The 20374-nt window shown below is 36.5% G+C and overlaps 1 protein-coding gene across 1 annotated transcript in view; it reads left to right on the top strand.

The window, feature by feature from the left end:
• The window catches only part of LOC107081855 (neural cell adhesion molecule 1-like), a 452491-nt gene that overhangs the window by 297566 nt on the left and 134551 nt on the right, over positions 1-20374 (top strand). Inside the window, exons 2-3 of the mRNA XM_015370183.1 lie at positions 16714-16788; positions 19636-19845. Of these exons, the coding sequence (XP_015225669.1) occupies positions 16714-16788; positions 19636-19845 (285 nt within the window). The remainder of the gene's footprint in view (positions 1-16713; positions 16789-19635; positions 19846-20374) is intronic.

The raw sequence follows: 20374 nt of genomic DNA on the forward strand, positions 1-20374 counted from the left end.
CTCGCTTAAGATACGTCACGCACTCCGTTGCTCTTATTGGTTGTAGGTCTATCCAATTGAGTGCAGAGGCATTTTTTTTCCTGGTTCGTTCAAAACACGCCCCATAATCACAGCTCTATGGAGCAGTATCAGACTCATATTCTGACTAGAATTGAGTCTGACTACGGCAGGCTAGGTCATTTGGATGCTTTGTCTAAAAAAAAAATGCACCCTACAAAATGGAAAGGCAGTCATCTAAACCAAGAAAAATTAGACCCTACTCCAAATATTTGCTGTGATGAAAGAATCTCTTGGATTCTTGTATTTGATCTATCTGAACAAAGGATTTAAATGACCTTCCATAAGTTTTAGAAGCTGAGCTCGTTTTCTATCTCCTCAGTAAGGTTTTTATACCAATAAAGAATTCAGAGACTTAGAGGGACCTTGGACAAATCAACTTTAGTAGATAAAGGATCTTGTATGTTTGTTTTTTGAGGTTTTCATTCCAGAGGTATGAAAACCTCAACTTAATGTTCTCCTCTTTTTCGCCGGTGACAGATTTGTTTAAAAATATAAGCCTGGTCTCTACAATGTATTTATGTTGGAAATATTTAGGGACGTATCAATTTATTTATGAACCAGGAAATACAAGATCTCATTTGTTTCTTCTTTGTTTGCTCAGCTGGCGAGCACTAGCACTATTAGCTCAGTTTTCAAAAAAAGTTTTTCCACAAGTTTAATTAACACAACCTGATATAATAAAAGACAAGCTATCACCAAACGGACTGAGTAATGGTGTTTAAATATTTTAAAGAAAATAAATAATCTACAAAAACTGCAATGATTGCTTTCAAATTGAAACGGTAAAAAATTGCAGACCCTTAGCTTGCAGTGTTCTGTTTCTACTCTGGCATTTCCTAATTGCTGAAGAGCTAAACTAAAGACTGGAATTCAAAACCTGGTCATCACATTATTTTTGATCAGTAGCGCTTTTCCATGATCGTTTTTATTTACTTTAAAACTCATTTGGGAGTTGGATTCACGTCCTCTCCGAGACCATGGTGCTGCAATTACCTGTTTTTTTAAAAGTTGCGAAAACGGGAATGTTTATGGGAAAAATTTATTTTCTAAAAGTCGTACTGCCCTCGTCCCTTATTTAAAGTTATTGCATTACATCATATGTCATTCCTGTGCTCGTATTAAATATATAAGTGGGCATGTTAACCTTATTTAAAGGCTGTAATGATTGTTTATTGTTTAGTAAATCACCAGCCTCCAAGACCCCCTGTTACCCTAGGCAACGCTATCTTTTTTCCTGTCAAGCTCTCGTTGTCGGCATTTCACAATAAAAGCACAGGTGAAACTTTAAATCACGCTGTTGCTAAATAGTTTTCTATGAACAACTTTGGTTAAAGCCAGACGCAACTCTGATTAAGTCGGCGGTACTTCCTTGTAAAGCTACCCCTGCAGAAAGCACCGATGCTGGGCAGTGGGCAGTGACAGACCAGGCTCTGTGCTGGACGTAAGCAAGGACGATAAACATTCCTTCTAAGGCTAAATTGAAATGGCTTTTTTTTATAGCCACCTTAAAACCACTTGAGAGCCTTCTTTATTTCGACGTTTTTTAACATTACATTCGCTGTTTTCCAATTTAAACGAGAAAAAAGTGTTACCTGATTGGCTGCCATGTCACGATTTCATACAAAGGTTTCAACTTCAGCAAACACTGCTCCACTCTCTTCTTGCGGTGCTGCTGTTTGACAACACCTCAGTGAGGGCGGAGCAGTGAATGCTCACTGCGTGGATTTCACCTCTGGCCGCTTCATGACCTTTCCCTGAGCAGGTTGCATAGGAATTCTATGCGTTGCCACCGGTTTAATTATTAAATATGTACTCACTTATGATGAAAGCAGCAGCATCTTGAATCCAGGCATCAGGCATGATTGTGTTAATCCGATTTGTAATTCTTAACACATTGAACTTGTATTTGCTGCTAATATTCCAGACCATTTAAATAAGGGCCACAATATTCACAATATATATATGTATATTTTTTTTATTTTAAGTCAACTGTTGCAACTGTTCATATTCCTGGGATGGCTTCTTTGCAAGTGTCCCTCTGAGGCTTGCTGTCATAAAGTCATACAGTATTGCAAATTCACTGCTGTGTTTTGTTTTTAAAGCAACTTTGAGGTCTTTGAATATTTCACATGCACTTATCAGAAAAGAAAATTCAACTATGAGGTTTGAACCCTTTGAAAAGGTATTATTAAACATACCAAATGAATTCGGCAAACACAACTTCAAATTAAAAGCAAAAACTTTGGCTAACAAGTGAAATATTTTGGATTTATACAATTCCTGTAAGTAGCTTGAAGTGCTTCATTGCTATTTCTTATTTGGTTCCAAGGGGTTAATACTAGGTTCAACATACATATTTTTAAATTGTTTTCTTTAAATGTAAATATTCAAAAAGACAAAAGAAAAGCTTTTATTGAAAAAATATTTATGTGCTGATCACATAAGGAAAAATAACTTTATACATTAAAAGAAGGTTAAAGGAACTCTAGTTGTTTGACTTATATAAAAGTGGTTAATAAAACAGTTTTTCAAAATGATTGATGTGGTGCACACCATAACTCTTACTGTGTTTTTTCCCCCTTTCTTAATATTGTATAATGTGATTGGATGTCAGCTAAAATTGTCACTGAGTAAGGGCACTGATGATAAATGGGAACCATACAAAGCTGCGGTGATGAATAAGTGAAGATCTGAGAAGGAATCTTTTTTTTTTTTTTTCTGTCTTTACTGGCAGACATCAACAAAAGAGCTCATAGAAACAGCTGCTTAATGTTTGGAGCTGTGCCTTAAAGCACAGCAGGGTAATGATAAGTGGTAGTGCTTGCTTGAATTGTGATTTCAGAAGGTTAGTTTATCTTCCTTGGAAAAACAAATTGGAAACATAATGTTAAAAAAACACTTGTCTTAGATGACTGAAATACCATCTGTTATATTTGTTGTTCTTTTTGCAATTTCCTGTTTTGCAGAATTTCTACTTATAACTTATATTTCTCTTTGTCAACAACATTATAATTACTCGTAGCAATCCACCATACAGTCATTTAGTGTCACTGATCCAATAATAGCCAATTAAAAACAAAATGAAACAAATAGATGAACATAGTTATACCTTAGAAATGGTTTTTGAACCTCGCCTTTTACACCTGTAAAGCAAAGGAAATGAAAAGGGATGAAAGTGACAAAGAAATTGCAGGGAGTGAAAATTGGTTAGATCATATAAGATATGATTCATCATGTTGTCAACGAGGGAACCAATACAGCACGACAATAGAACAAGAAAAGAAAAAAACATTGTACCATAACACAAAAGCAAAACTGCTTTTGTATTTTTACTTTTTATATGTCAGGGATGCTTTGAAATAGACTTCATTGTTGAAATGATCTTAGCTAATCAGCTTTTTCTTTTAAATGTTTAAATGTATACCTACTTACCTACTGACAGCACAAACAATAAAAAGAACAAAACAAAACAACTCATGAGCTAAATGCATTATCAATTCATTCAATATAGAGTGACAATATTTAGATTTCCAAAAAGGACACTTTGCCAAGCAAAGTCATCCTGTCAGACAGGCTTCGCAGAGGTTAATGGACGTGCTTCACTATACCTAAAAGGTACAAATATATACCTTATAACTTCTGTAGTAAAATAAAATCAGTAACTATCAGTAAAAAAAATGGCTCTCTTTTATATTACATAAATAAAATAAATAATGTGCGACATTATCTCAATACAGCATCCTCTGTTTTCCCAGGTCTAACAAAGTACTTAGTCAACTTTGCAGAATAACTCTCACCTCGCACAGCTTTTTTGTTTTTCCAGTTTCCATGTGAGCTTTGAGATATCCAGCACCTTTTTTAGAGATTTAAACTTGTATGCCAGCTTTGCACTCAGTACCAAATAACAATAAAAGTTGTCTAAGTATACTGAGCAAAGCCGACTCAGCCCATACTGACAGGGTCATTATAGTGGGGGATTTTAACACCAGTGCTGACATTAAAGGTGATAGCTTCAGTGCAGCCTTTAATGCTATCTTAAATGCTATTCGCTTTGTTCAAAATGTGAATAGTCCCACACATTCTCATCTTCCTACTTTGGACATTGTGATGACATATGGCATTGAATGTGAGGAAATAACAGTAACAGTAATATAACAGTAATAAAGGTTGATTTATTCATATACAGTAGTAGCCATTCAGAATTCCCCCACTTTTCTTGATGGACCGTTGGCTGGTCCCCTACAATTCCTTTATAAACATCTATATTTGCATGAAAATATTTTTTCTTTCATGATTTGTGAACATTAAGATCTAAAGAGAAGCCCCATCTCCTGGTCAGACCCTGTAATTTAGTGAAAGATTGGAGTCAGAGTAAAAAATATGCAAGCTGGAAGTTGGAGGGGATTCTGCTGGGAGTTGCAGGGAAGTGGGCCGCCATTCGGCTGGCACTTGACTGTGAAGGGCCATTTTGAATGGTTGCTCTTGTAATTATGGGCCCATGGAAAACAGTGAAAACCAGACATTTTCATGAATTTATAAACATTACTGTGAAATGTCCAGGCACAAAAGAAGACATTTGGTCCCCCTGATTTAATAACACACTGATTTGTGGAAATATATTTGCTCTAGCAAAGATACGTTAATTCACCACTAGCTGTAAACGGCATGAAAGCATGAATGTTTCCTGCCTTATATCAATGGTTTTAATGGTTAATGGTTTACCACTGCTTAATCACACCAGTCTGTATATAGTTATAGACCATGTGCATGATTTTACGGTCACAGTGTGACCTTCCTGTAACAGCTACTTCCAGTAGGATTGTGATGCATGTTGTGAAGCTCAAATCATCTCAATCTTGTTCATTTAATATAACATTAAGTTCTCTGTTGTTCAGTGATATCGACCAACACCAGTAGCGAAACTCTGGGTTACAATGCAATAAAACTCTTCCATCATACATGGGCACCTAGGGCATTGTGATGCTATTATGTCAGTACAGTCTAAAATCTATCAGAGAAGTTCTTACACAAAGAAATAAGGCAATTCTGAAGGCAAAGATTTGTTGCAACCAATACTGACAGTGTGAGCCTAAGGAAGGGACCATTGAATGTATGATTTTAATATCTGTTTTTTCATATGTTGTCAGGAAATGTATCCAGCTGGTTTTCCATGTGTGAATATTTTCTTATAAAATAGTGGAAATTCCACCAACATCTGCTGCTTCCTTCTGAACATAATTAAGCATAAATCTGTGACACTAATTTAGAAAGAGATGAAACAGTAGGAGCTTTCTCTAGAAATGTGTTTCTGTGTGAACTGCTCTGAGATGGTAACGCTGGGTAACTGCTCTGCTCTTGGATTCTGTTCAAGTCCTTGGTCTTAATACTTCGACTTTTTCAGAGATAAATAAAGCTAAAAATCAAACAAGGCGCATTTCTGTTTATGGGCGTTGTAAATTCACCCACAGGCGCCTCTCAAGTGTGTGTGCCATAGATGTATGCTTCCTTGTTAAGTTGCAGAGTGCTGTCTGTCTGCCCTTGCATGTTGTGTGCTTGCTCTGACATGACTTGCATGTTAAGCACCAACAGCTGATGCTTGTAGCCTCCCCTGTAATGGAGCCAGTCACCAGCAGCGGCCCTGCTCCTCTTAGACCTTCTTATTCATGACAGAGAAAGAAGCTGCCTAAAATTATATATATATATTTTTTTTTTTCAGCTGAACTTTCTTCTTAATTATCTGTGTTGTTTTTGTTGTTTCAAAATCCCTCACTAAAGCGTAAATTTTAAAGAGGCCATGTTACTTGTGTAAATATTTTCACTGTTGCATAATATGCAGATAAAGAACTATGCAGTTCAGTTGCTAAATGCATGTTTACACAAGCAGCCCATAAAGTACTTAATCCTCTCACAAGAGAATGGCCACCACTCGCATCTTCTCACAGTGGTTTTAGGTCATTGTTGCAAAAACCTCACAGGCATATTTGCCTCAAGGTACTTGGGAGGATTAGCAGTGTATTAACACACCATTCCTGAAATCCCATCTGAGTGAATTTTAAGTCGCCTAAACTGCTTAGGGGAAGTTTTTTTTTCCATTCTAAATTTACTAATATATCTAGAATCAAGTTATTTAATAGAATATGTCATAGATTGTCTTCCAACTAACACAATCACCTGCTCCAGCCTACTTCAAACAATGCACCAATTCACCAATTACGTAAATGTTGACACAGCAACCAATCAAAGTACGGACAAAGCCATTAAAGACACGTAATTCAACATGCAACTAACTTAAAAAAACTTTTGGAAATAGTCTCCTGTTATTCATTTGTGAGGATCTGAATATGGCGACAGACTGGCCACCTATCCGAGGTGTGCCCCGCCTTTCGTCCATAGACTGCCAGAGAGGCACTGGCCCCATCGCAACTTTTACAGAATAAGTGGTAGAAGACAGATGGATTTGAATATGATTTGACACAGATTTCTATCATTTGGAATGTTTCATGTTAGACTGGAAAAGATTAAGATCTACAAAATAGATCTTCAAATAGATATGAATGCTTTTAATCATATAAAGTTACTTTATATCAGGTATCCCCAAATTCGGTCCTCGAGGGCCGCTGTCCTGCAGGTTTTAGAGGTTTCTCTGTTTTAGCACAGCTTATTCTGATGTTATTTAACTATGAATGTAAATCAGCTGCGCTGGAGGAGGGAAACTTCTAAAACCTGCCGGACAGCGGCCCTCGAGGACCGACTTTGGGGATGCCTTCTTTAGATGTATTATGCGTAAAATGTATTTGCATTTTTATGTCAATGCACAAAATGACTGTATTTGGGTTTTTTAAAGCTTTTATAAGTAGTGTCAATGAACAGCACATCTGTTCAGGAACAGAGTTGATCAGTTTGATCTTAAAAACAGCCATATCTTTGAATGATATTGTGCAAACTTGAAAAACGTAATCACTGTGTGGCACTGAGAAACAACAAAGTACAACAAGCAGCTTGTGGCTCATCTGTACAAACTCTATGTCACACATGAGCTAATATGCTGTGGCATTTTGAGCTTCTGAATTCAGAGTGGTTTGTTATCCTGGTCTTCTGAGCTCAAATGAGCCCGGCTGCGGCTCAGGAGGTCTACTTGATTGTAAATAACACATCATCTCCTATTACTGTGGCACCAAATACTGCAATTCTGCTGAAACCAGGAGCATCTCCAAAGTTTATGCGGTTTCCTTTCATCTCTGTGGCATAAATTACTGCAACCACATTTTACTATGCAGAGAGAAAATGACATCTAATGTCTCCTTTTCACGTATTATTTTGCATGTAGAGTGACACAAAGCAGCCCACTTGTGTCTTTGATGAGCATGCTGAAGACCTTTCCTTGTTTGTTTGGTGGTTTCTCTTATTTTTATGTAAAAATGGAAAACGGTCGTACACACATGCTCCTTTTCAACTCTTCCCACAAATTATTTGTGAGCTGAGATCACGACTTTGCGAAGGCCACTCCCAAGCTTTGGCGTTCTTGTTCTAAAGCAATGTGCAAGTATCCCACTGCTTTGCTTAGACATCGTCTATATAATAGACCCATGTTTGTCTAATCATTTGACTGATGACCTGTGATGTGTGCATTACTCCCTCTCTGAGAAAAACACACCTCAGTCATGATGCTACCACATATGGTTTCATCAGACCACATGATGCGTTTAAGTTCTTGCATCTTTCTGAATTTCTGGATGTGTTCATGCCAAGTAACCTTTTATCCCTTGTTGAGTCAGGACATTTTCACAAGGACTTCCACTCTTAGGTTTATGCACCAAAAAAAAATTCAAACACAAAATTCTTTGTATTTTGTACAACATGGAAATTTTCCTACTGATATAATGGATAAGCATTTAAATGCTGTTCTACTTTGTTTTTTGTATTATTTGAACAGGTGGATATATTTACTTTAAGGATGTTAAAATTAAACCAAAGGATACACTGGAAAAAATCGAAATCTCGATAAATCACTTTTTCTTAAAATAAGTGCATTTGATCTTAGATTGAGGAGGTAAAAGAGACATTTTGCCAATGGAACAAGACAATTTACATTTATAATTAAAAAAAAACACAATTGCAATGTCTTATTTCCAGTGCATAGTATCTAATTATCTTACTTTAAGAGTAAAAATAATCATTCCATTGGCAAACTATCTAATTTACCTACTCAAATTAAGGGTAAATACCCTTCATTTAAGAAATATTTACTTATTTCTAAATCGTTTTTCCAGTGTGGAAAAAAAAAAGGCTTGTTGACATGCATGATTCTTATTCCTTTTCTAATATCATGGTTGGTCCCTCTTGATTAACCCATGATATCACACAAGCACTGCAAAAAATTCAAATCTAAATGAGCCATTTTCGCTTAAATTAAGTGCATTTTCTCTTGAATTGAGGAGGTAATTGAGATACTTTGCCAATGGAACAAGACATTTTACATTTAAAATAAGAAAAAAACAATTGCTTTGTCTTATTTCGAGTGTATATTATCTAATTATCTTGTTTTAGGAGTAGAAATACTCATTCCACTGGCAAATCATTTTATTTATCTGCTAAAATTAAGGGTAAATACACTCATTTTCAGAAAGTTTTTACTTAATTCTTGATGGTTTATGCAGTGAGGAAAACTGGGACATTCTAATGTTTATATCTTTTCCCCCAAACTCCCATTTAGACATTTAGGAAATGAAAATGGCGTGCAGTAACTAAACTTTTAAATAAAGTATTTTGATTAAATGTTTAACTTGAATCAACCTTTTTTAATATCATATCGGTTAAATGTTTTTATTCTCTTGAATCTTGTTCATAAATTACGTTATTACCTCTATGCACTTTTCTTATATTTCTTTGGCCTTTTCATATACAAAACTTTGAATTATCTTGGCATGGAAATGTGCTATATAAATAAACCTGCCCTGCGTTTCCATTCCTTGCCTTACCTTGGCTCAGAATGAAGCTTGACTTTCCAAGATTAATTTCAAGTCCCAGTTTCAGGATACGTGTTCATTACTACTTCAAACCATGTCCCATATCCTTAAAATGAGTGCAGAAGATAATTTGGATGCAGATACAAATATTTATGAAGCATCCAGCTGTGTTGTGCCAAATTTCCACGCATCTGTACATCTCATTGGATAGAATGGAACTCTGAAAGTGTTCTTTTTGACTGACTAAAAAAAAACGCTCTCCTCGAAGTCTAGATTAAATTAGTTTTTGAGAGATTTTCTTTCTTGCAAACCTCCAAAGAGCCATGTGGTAGTATGCTGATCTGAATGATAGTGAAGTGCTACGGCGATATGACTGTTTGTAGCAGTGGAGTCTAACCAAAGTGAAGGATGAGTGAAAGGACACTTGAAAGCAGGTGAAGGGTTTTCCTTTTATTGATGACTGAAATCAAGAGGCAGTCTGAAATGATCCATATATAACAGGCTGCCGTGTCATCAAAGACAATTTCCAGTCTCATAAAGGTTGACTCTAATATAGAAGAACTAATATTATCTAACCCTATTTTTCATAGATTATGGTCTGAGTGAGTATAAGGCATTGTGTCTGTGAGCAGATTTTGACTCATGCAGTCACATCAGTTCATCAAGCTTCAATATCATGTTTAAGATTATGCAATGTTAGATCTTAAATAGTAAAAAGCCCAGACTTTCAGTTTCTTTGAACGTTTTATCTAATTTATATAACCATCCAGCTGGTAAACTGCTGATGTGATTTGGATTACTGTCCTGCTATGTAACCCAAGTATGACTGAGCTGAAGGTTACAAACAGATGGTTAGTCATTCTCTTTAAGTTTTTATAATTGTTTTTCTAAATGATAGAATTCATGGTTTCATAAATTAATACTAATAAATTCCAAAGAGCTTCCCAAATTAAGAAAAGCAAACCAGAAGTATCACACAGCCACCATTTCAATGTGATATGTTGTTTTTTGTTGTTGTTTTTTTTAAGACGTTGCTTTGGTTTCACCCCAGATGTAGCAGGAATAGAATCATCCTCATCAACTAAAGAGTAATTTAGGAAACCTATTACACTGTTTAAGGCTTTGGGTCCCCTTTTTTTTGTCCAGCGTGTCTTTCTTATCGTTTGAACTGGGAACTCGGACTCAGCAAGTGAAGCTCAAAGACTTCATAGAAATTGTTCTGTGTTCCTTTGCCTAGATTAGATGTATGTGAGCTTTTGGAGCAATTTTGGTGGATTGTTTAGAAGGTCTCAACATGTTCCACGTTTTCTTAATTTTTGTATAATGATTGATATGCTTTAGCCTACCTGATGTTGTCAGAAGGGTTTTGTCTGAGTGATTTCTTTGTTCAACTTGTTTAGGTACGACAAATCAAACTTGATACAGTTGTGTAAAACATATTGGCATAGGTAATTCTTTATGTAAGGTATATTACTTTTTCCAAACAGATTCCAGTTGGTATAGCACTTTTTTTGCTTGATAAATGAAACTATTTTTTGAAAAGTGCATTTTGTTACTTAGGTTAGGTTTTGTTAATGATGATTGAACTGGGTTAATTTTCAAATAAGCAATCAAATGGCTCTTCTAGGGAGTGTTTTTCACAACTTGAAATTTCAATATAAAATCTAATTTGCATAATGGGATTTCAACTTAGGTAAATTAACTGCAATACTATGATACGATTCCTAACTTTTTTACAGTAGTTTTCACAACCTCCCATTGTTGGTATTAAATGTAAATTATAGTATTTTGCAGAGAATATTCTCCCAACAAAGTCTGTCTTTTGTTTGACTCGTGAGGCTGAACAGCCGCTCTTTCTTGTAGAGAGCGCTCCAGTGGCCTTGGAAGGCAAACAGGGAAAAAGGTTCTGGGAATAGCTCTCTTTCCCACACCACCTGAGCTCATTTCTGTTGTCTTTACTGTTGCAGATATCATCATTTGAGTTTATGGCCTGGCATCTCAGTCTAAGGAGGCATTGTTAGAGTTTATAACTTTTTGTATCTGTGATCTCGCTAGCCGAAGGAAGGAAATGGATATGCTGTTGTCTTTGTATCGACCTCCAACCTGTGTAAGCAAACATTCTGAGGGTAGTGGTTTTCCATTCCTCTGAACCAGTCATGCTGACTTGGAACAAAGACCGGTGTTATTCCCTCAGGAAGTAATATTAGAAAATTTGCATGACTTTTTAAAAAGCTGAAAATATATTTTTTTCTCTTTTCAAGGTGCTTAAAAGGCCAATATAAAATATATATATATATATATGTCTCACCTAAAGCCTCTTAAATTAACCATTTAGTTAAAGCTTTGTGTACCTCATGTTCCAGGATGTGTTTTGTTTAAACAATTAGGAACCATTTTCACATGCATTTCGTAAAAATTCAAAAAATATCCACTGGACTTGGTTTCCAAGATTTGAAAACGTTTCCCCACCTCTCCAGGAAGCTTTCTCAATTCAAATGTCTGGATTCGCAGTGAGTTTGAGTCTTTATATAGACAAAGCCTTGTATCGCATGGAAACATGCAAATGGTAACCAATGAATGGGTCGTTTGGTTCCATCGTTAGCCTGTAACAGACATGTGCAATGTGGAGTCAACAAGTCATTTCCATGTCATGTATTTGTTCTACCCAGCCACTGAAGCAGGTGAGTCCAATCTTCACCATGAGTTAACCTGTGCAGATTGGACTCACCTGGTTAATTGGCTGGGTAGATTAAATACATGACATGGAAATGACTTGTTGACACCACATTGCCCATGTCTGGCCTATAATATCTGAAACCTGTCTATGTTTCTGAGGGTCGGTCGTTAAAGGGGGGGGATTGTCTCCTGTAATGCCTGAAACCTGTCTATGATTGTTAAGAGTCGGTCGTTAAGGAGGTATTGTTCACCGGCTGGGGCGGGTAGGTCCCTCGTTCCTCTGTGATGGGGTGGGGGGTTTGGTGATATTTGGAAGGGATCATGTCCGTGATTGAATTGTATGTTTTTGGAAGCTGGAATCTGAGTCCACCACCTCTGTTTAAGGTTGTTTTTTCTCTCTTAACATAGATGGCTTCCTTCACGCCCCTCTCAAACCAACTATTTTCTTTATCCAAAATATGAACATTCTGGTCCTCAAAAGAATGTCCTTTGTCCACAAGGTGTAGGTGTAGTGCGGAGTGTTGTCCAGAGGAGAGCGCTCTTCTGTGTTGGGCCATGCGTCTGTGGAGATGTTGTTTGGTTTCTCCAATATAAAGAACAGAGCATTACTCACTGCATTGAACAGCATATACCACTCTGCTCATATTCAGTCTGGGGGTTTTATCTTTAGGATGCACTAGCCTCTGTTTAAGGGTTTGGTTTGGCTTGAAATGTACTGGGATCTTGTGTTTGGAGAAAATCCTCTTGAGCTTTTCAGACACTCCAGCAACATAAGGGATTGTGATTTTCACATGGAGTTTTTCAAAAAGAGAGAAACAGCTTATTGGTGAAATACTTTCCCATGATTTACCACATGCCTGACACCTTAAATACTTTAGAGTAGTAGCCATTCAAAATTTCCCCACTTTCCTTGGCTGGTCCCCTACAATTCATTTTTAAACATCAAGCTTTGCATTAAAATATTCTTTCTGTCATGATTTGTGGACATGGAGATTTAAAGAGAAGCGCCGTCTCCTGATCATACCTTGTAATTCAGTGAAAGGGTGGAGTCAGTGTAAAAAAATATGCACACCCAGGAGAAAGAGGGGGTCACTCCAATGGCTGGAAGTTGGAGGGAAGTGGGCCACCATTGGGCTGGCGTTTGCCCAGGAAGGGCTATTTTGAATGGCTGCTGCTGTACCAAATGCATATAGACATTATATGTAAGCTTTTTACATCTAAATCCCACACCCAGCCCCTAATCATAGCATTTTGGCTCAAATGGGACTTCTTTATGTGATCATGATGCCTTTTAGAAATCATGCAACTGCACAGCTGTGAGAGCCTCTTCTTCATTCCAGATGTTTTTTCCATAGCTGTTGCTTTTTCAAAACATCAATGGCATCTTTTGATGGGATGATAGCTGGCTACCTGTCTTTGAATAGCAAGTCCCCGCCAGCCGTTCTCCTGAAGCTCCCTGTTAGAATCCAGCTGAGGCTGACTAACTCATTTGTGTGAAGTGGTGACGTGTTGGAGGCTCAGCAGGATTTCTCTGTTAAGCTTCGGATCTCCAATAACTGGCATTTTGCATCCCGTTCTTTTACTTCTACGTTAATGGTAGAGAAGAAAAAGGTCTTAGAGGAAACCGTGTTGAAGTCAGAAGTGATTCAATTTTCACAAATGTTGAGGAACAAGCAGAAATGATTTCCCTTTTCAACACCTTTTACTCAGTTTGCTTAATTTGGGATTTTGATTTCCTGGAATACGGGCAAGAACAAACACCAGGTGCACTTCCAAAATCTTCCCTGTGTCATTGCTTCGCTTTGGTTAATGCTTAAAAGCATATGAGGCTCATGGAAAAAGGATATTCTTGGATTAAAAAGATTATGTGTTTCCTTAAACCTGCCAAGAGGAGCAGAATAGGAAAAGCAAGTAGTGTTTGGAAAGGCTTCTTTTTAAAGACTGAGCAAATAAATAAGTTTATTTTATGTGCCTGGACTTGTTTATAACTGCTTGTATACAGATCATTTGTAAAGAACAAGTTATTCTAAAAGAATAGCATGAAATCAAATCAGGACACAGCTTCATCTGATTCCAGACAAAAATTCTGACCAGAACCATGAATATCATAAACATCATCACCATGAATCTTTAACCCTCCTCACCTCTGAGGTTAGGAAGGAAACAACAGTTTGTGGAGCTTAAGAACAAGGGTCCCGCATAGCTTTATCTCTTACACTATGAGACTCTTAAACCACAGGCCTCACATGAAATATCATTTAGCCACCATCTTAGCCCTGGTTTCACTTGGTGTCTTTATTTAATGTGCAATATATGCAATTTCAACTAAATTAACATCTTGCATTATTACAGTAGTAGGCATTCAATATTTCCCCATTTTCCTTGATGGGCCCTTGGCTGGTCCCCTACAATTCCTTTTTAAACATCAATATTTGTACTAAAATATTCTTTCTGTCATGTTTTGTGGACATTAAGATCTAAAGAGACAGTGTATTCTCATTATCAGTTCGTATGAAATCGTACGAAAAGTTATGCACAGTAATTTTGGACGTTTTTGACTTTTTTTTCGTTGTACGTCCTCGTATTTTTACGTCGTGCCTTGAGACAAGATATCCTTGTTACGCACCATTCAATAACATAGAATTTAACATACAATTAACCCCAACCCTTACCCAAACCCTATCCCTAACTTACAAAACAGCAAGCAACCTAGTGAGAGACATCAAGAAGTAATTACTGCACTGTTTTTCCCAGTTTTACGTCCGTCCGCGGATCTGCTTTTTTCGCCTGTCTGGCTGCGCATGCGCACTGATCTGTTTTTTCGAGGAAAAACGTCCAAAACATACAAAATACTGTGCATAACTTCTCGTACGATTTCATACAAACTGATAATGAGAATATGTTGAAAGAGAAGAGAATCTGGTCAGACCCTGTAATTCAGTTAAAAGGTGGAGAGTAAAAAAATATGCACGCCCTGGAGAAGGAGGGGGGTCACTCCAGTGGCTGGAAGTTGGAGTGAATTTTGCTTGAATTTTGCTAGTTGAAGGGAAGTCGACGACCATTCAGCTGGTGTTTGGGAAGGGCAATTTTGAATGGCTGCTTCTCTACATGTACAACTCCCATGTATTTTGCTTCTTTTATGTTATATTTTCTAATAATTCAAAGATAGCTATGTTTCCAATTTCCTACGTTTCTTAAAATTACTTCCTTCCTCTTGAACCTTTCCCTGGGCCTGTTGCTACAAAAGCTCCTCTAAATATGTTCTTGCTGATGCAGATCTCAACAACAAGATAAGTGTTGTGCTTTGAAATTGTTGCTACCTATTCTGACTCCTTCCTTTGTCCACTACCTCCTTAACAGCAGAAGCTCTTGCAGCGCTGCTGCTCATTGAACTGACATTGCTTTCCTTTCCATTGCAGTTAAAAAGAACCAAAAAAGCAAAACAGAGTTTCTCATCATAGTATAATTACAAATATGTTTCAATTTTGACAGGACTTCACCTGGTTAAATATATAAATATATTTAAGGAAGCTTTTGAAGTGTAACAACACAAAATCTAACTTCCTTTACATAAATAAATAAACAAAATGAAAACTAAATCAATTGAAAATTTCTTCCTTACCTAAATGTATTACTTTATATTTATAATTTAAAGGAAGCGTTTCTATTTAAACAGTTTTGGAATCATGCATCATATTGTCATTTATATGAAATTTGTAAAAGGCTTGTAACAGTACTATTTCATAAAGAGCAGCATATAAATATGGAAGAGGATTAGGGCCACTGAGGAAAAAAAAAAAAAAAAGTTAACTGATTTTTACATTTTATTTCATTTTACATTTTATTTTCACTTTAGAATTCTGACTTTAATCTCAGAATTCTCACTTCTGTCAGAATTCAGTAACAATTCTGAGATTAAAGTCAGAATTCTGAGATTAAATTCAGAATTCTGACTTTTTCCCATACTAAACTGAAATAAAATTTAAAAATCAGTTAACTTTTTTTTTTCAGTGGCCCTAATCCTCTTCCGTATATAAAAAATATGAATTATTAAAAAAAATTTTAGTCAGGACCTGACTGTCACTTTAAATTACAAACTTGATATGACTACCTCAGTTGAGGTACATGACAGTCTGGCGAGGCATATTATTATTAATGATGTTATTAGAAAATGGTTGAAACAGTGAAGTACTATGACAATATACGGTACTAAACTTAATATAGATCCAGTAAAAAAAATTTAAGAAACAAGATGCTACAAAAGCACTAATGCATTTTAATGTGTATTTATTTCACTATAAAAGTAGATTTTGCTATGGTTGCCCCCTTTTTGGCCCATGCACCTGCCTCAAAAAATGTCTGTGCATGTACCTGTATATGAAAAGAAAAATGAAAATAATAGATTATTTAATACTTTCCTAAGATGCATTTTTTTTTCTCTCCATCTTGTTCTTTTGTATTTTCAAGTGATATTTTGCTGAAGCAGAGCGTAGTCTCGGTGAAGTTCAATTCTCTAAAATGTCAGACACGTTGTTAAAAGGTCAAAGGTACATTTTTAATGTGTTCATAACAAAAGATGAAACCTTTCAGAAGAAAATCTCAAGGATTGCTGCCATCTCAGACTTTGCTGTTATATGTTAAACCTTAAATCTATGATAAACCTTGAATCAAGTCAATTTTTAGAACAAGTGTAAACAGATTAAAAATGAATTTTACATGTGCGAATGAAAATGTTATTGCCTTGTAACACGTGTCTTAGCTTTGAGTCAAAACCCACAAACCATGCAGACTGAGATGTTGCACTCCAGTGAGCATAAAAATTTCATCCCTGAGTTTCGTCTACAGAGGCGTTTTGGCTGAACATTGTGGGTTCTTTGAGCAGGCGAGGCAACAGAACTTTGAGCACTGCTTTATTGTGCTGTGGCCCCGTGTCACCGCTTCTCGAGATGAAAGCATAAAGGAAAAAACTAATGTATATTTTCTTCTTCTTTCCTTTCTTTTCCTTACTCAGCTGCCATTCAGGTGCAAATCACTCCATCGCAAGGGGAAATCAGCGTTGGAGAGTCCAAGTTTTTCCTCTGCGAAGGTAAGAACTGTCAATTAATCCAGAAATATTCCCAACTGGAACCCTTTTTAAACAATTTTAATCGAAAGGGAAATTACTTAGCTGTTATATATTACATTGTCATTATCCCCCACCCAGGATTATAGTTCTGGAAATATGTGTCATTCAGGAGGTTGAGTGCACAAAAATCTTTGGGTCTGAAAGGAGGTGACTGGAGTCTGCAGGAGGGAGGGAGAGGGAACCAACCCAGCCAGGCTTGGCTTCAGTCGCAGTCAAGCAAACATGTCTGAATATTTTGAGGCAGCTCTAAATACATACAGATATGGAGTAACAACAGCAGCTGGGCCACAATATCAGCTGTGAGCTGGCATAATACTTTATATTTAAACACAATTATTAACATGAATCCACAGCAGTGCTATATATGGTTAAAATCTATAAATTAACCATCAACACAATTTTTATTTAGTAGATAGTTGCAAAGAAATTTTTTTTTTTTTTTTTGCAAAGAGGTTTTTTATGAGAGTTAGATCTCTTTGTCATGTTGGGATTGAGATGTCTAACCCACATGCAGAGAACACTCAGGAGATAGAGAAAAAGTTCAAAGGTTTATTGACAGAGTTTTCAAATGTGCACTGGAACTGGGTTGGTCCGACTGGTCACGGGAGGATCACCACTAAGGAGAACAGAGAGGTTAGAGGATTTCCAGGGATCCAGTAGTTTGTCAGGTGATTGAGTTAATACCTGCTCAGGGGTGGAACAGATCAGCAGGAGGGGGATAACCCAGAGGGTCCAGAGGTTTGTCGGCAGGCAGAGGGCTGAGGGCTAAGGCAGAGACTGACCGAACGCAGGCAGGCAGATTCCAGAACTGAGTCACTTTCAGGTTTCAGGTTTTCAGACAGGTCAGGTTCTGTAGGCAGAGAGAGAGAACTGGATCAAGCAGGTTCAAGCAAAAAAAAAAAAACACAGAGATAAGATCAGGCAGGTTGGCTCAGGTCTAGCTGTACCATTACTGGCTAACACTCTGGCACTGGAGTGTCAGTCTCCGCCTCCTTAAGTAGGAGTCTCCTGATGAGCAGATTGAAGACAGGTGTAGCAGTCAGCTCATGCCCCAGGAGATCTTGTGCGCCCTCTGGTGGAGAAAGTGGACAAACCTCCAGATTCCAACACTCTTGGCTTTAGTTGAAGAATCCTCTAGTCTGTAAACAAGTCTTAGCTGTTTGTATATTAGTCAAGACTAGGGAAGTTTTATAGATTCTGTCCTTGTCTTAAAAACTGGGTCAGGAGAAAGAAACATCTAAAAGATAAATAATTTTCTTCAGGGTAGCTTTGCAGGGTAGGGATGAATTCAGTTGTCTTAATTTCTGCTAAACAAATCATAAAAGTTAACTAGCACACATTTACCTATTAGAGATCCCATAGATTAACTCTTATCAAAAAACAAAGGTTATCTTTAAAGATTGTCTTCCTGAACACTAAAAGAGTCGGTTCTCATTATTAGTTTGAGCTGATTCACAATGTTATTTCTCTTAGTTCACACAACTCTACATGATAAACAAGTATAAAATATTTGCAATTTAACTGGCTATGCATTTGCCCTATCTCTATCTAAAGGTAAATATTGCAAATGTCTATATATTTTTAAGTATTTGTAAGACATTTGACTTTAAAAATATGATTGTATTCTTATAGAAAAAGAATCAAACACTAATCACAGGTACAGTTTACAAATACTGTAGCTGAAGTTTAAGTTCTTCATCTGGGGCTCTGAGAAAAATGAGCTGTATTTATTATTCTACAAAAAACAATGGCTTCTATGATTTGTTAAATACTACAGTAAGTTGACTCTCCAAATAAGCCCATATATACTGTCTTAATTGCTCATTGCCTGGGGATTAATTAATAAAGTGAACAATGCCTACAATAAGAGAGCAACTGATCTCATTACAACCAACAATCCCCAGACTCTTAAAGAAACAGGGGTTCAAAAAATGGCTACTTTTCTGACCTGTAAATGTGTATTGGCCTACATACAATTACTGGACTATAAGCTGCTACTTTTTCCCATGCTTTAAACAATTAAATTATATGATGCTGTAAAAACTAATATTATAACCAAAAATCAAAGTTTAGGTTATTGGAGGTCAACAAAGTGTCAGTTGAGCAACTAGATTCAATACTGACATAGGCTGATATAACTTTTGTATATATATATATATATATATATATTATATATTTCTGCATAACAAAATTTTTAATTAAGTCATAGAAACAAAGTCCTTGTGGACATTTTAAAATGACAGTTTTGTTCTGCAATTATGAATGGCTTTACTATAACTATTAGAGCTTTCTGTTTTCTTAATGAAAGGAGACAGCATTACTATTTCTTTTACAAACTAAAACTCTGTGTTTATGTTCTGCTTCGTGAAAAATAAATAAGAAGGAAAAGTTTTTTGATTTTTCTTATTCTGTCAGTAAAAAAAAGGCCTCCTTGACAATACATATATATTATTCATATCACTCTCTTTTATCCTACTATCCATATTTCTCACATCTTGAAAATAAATGTTTCCCTAAATTTAAAGACCTCTTTGGAGAAATATTCAAGGTATTTCTTATTTCTTGCTTCTTTTCATTGGTCACTGTCTCACATGGTATCCTAGCAGCATCAACAGTTTTTCATTCTGTTTTAGTTGTTCAATATTAGTGCTGATTTATATCAGGATAAAGCTTAATTGATCTGCCAAAAGCACATTTCCTCACTCCTTTCCCGTTGTATTTGTTTTACCTTACATTATTAATTCATATCTGGTGGATGCACCTTACAAGACGCTTCTTCATATCTATACTGTCTGTTCTGTTTTACAGTGGTCGGGGATGCAAAAGAAATTGACTGGTTTTCCCCTACTGGTGATAAGATCCTCCCAAATCGGCCAAACATCTCTGTGAGTTCTACTGACGAGGCCACATCGGTTCTCACCATCTACCATGCCACTGTGGACAACGCTGGTACTTACAAATGTATCGCAAAAAATGGAGACAAGGAGGCCCAAGCTACAGTTCAAGTTAAAATCTTCCGTAAGTCATATCTAATTTTAACAGCTTTTTTCCAGAGACTTTGTTTAAGCATTTCTATCAGTGTTTTTCTATATTCCAATTAACATCACGGTATGAACTGTTCTGAGCCACCCATCCACACCTTAAGCACTCTTCAAGAAACAGACAGACGTCACAGAGGGTTATTCAAGCCATACTTCAGTATTACTTGGAAATCCATATGAGAAATAGTCACTCATAGAGGCTATATTTATGAAAAATATATAAATGTGCTAATCATATTAAATGTTAAGGCAAATGAACACTCAATGTGCTGTAAGAGCTCATTGGCAGGCATGTGGAAATTAAGTTGCATTATATTTATTGTAACTCCAAAGTGAAAACACTGGCACGGCTTCCTTTAGACGGGCTCTTTATTAACGCTGTGAAATCGACAGAAATAGAAGACAAAGTTTTAGATATCAAAACATTTACCTGCCACTTCGGAGGTCTTTAACAGTTAAATTCTTCCTCGTCTACTCTAAATTAAAATATTAAGTAATTAAAACAC

The sequence above is a fragment of the Cyprinodon variegatus genome, unplaced genomic scaffold, assembly GCF_000732505.1.
Source record: "Cyprinodon variegatus isolate N-32 unplaced genomic scaffold, C_variegatus-1.0 Scaffold43, whole genome shotgun sequence".
NCBI classification, from domain to species: domain Eukaryota; kingdom Metazoa; phylum Chordata; class Actinopteri; order Cyprinodontiformes; family Cyprinodontidae; genus Cyprinodon; species Cyprinodon variegatus.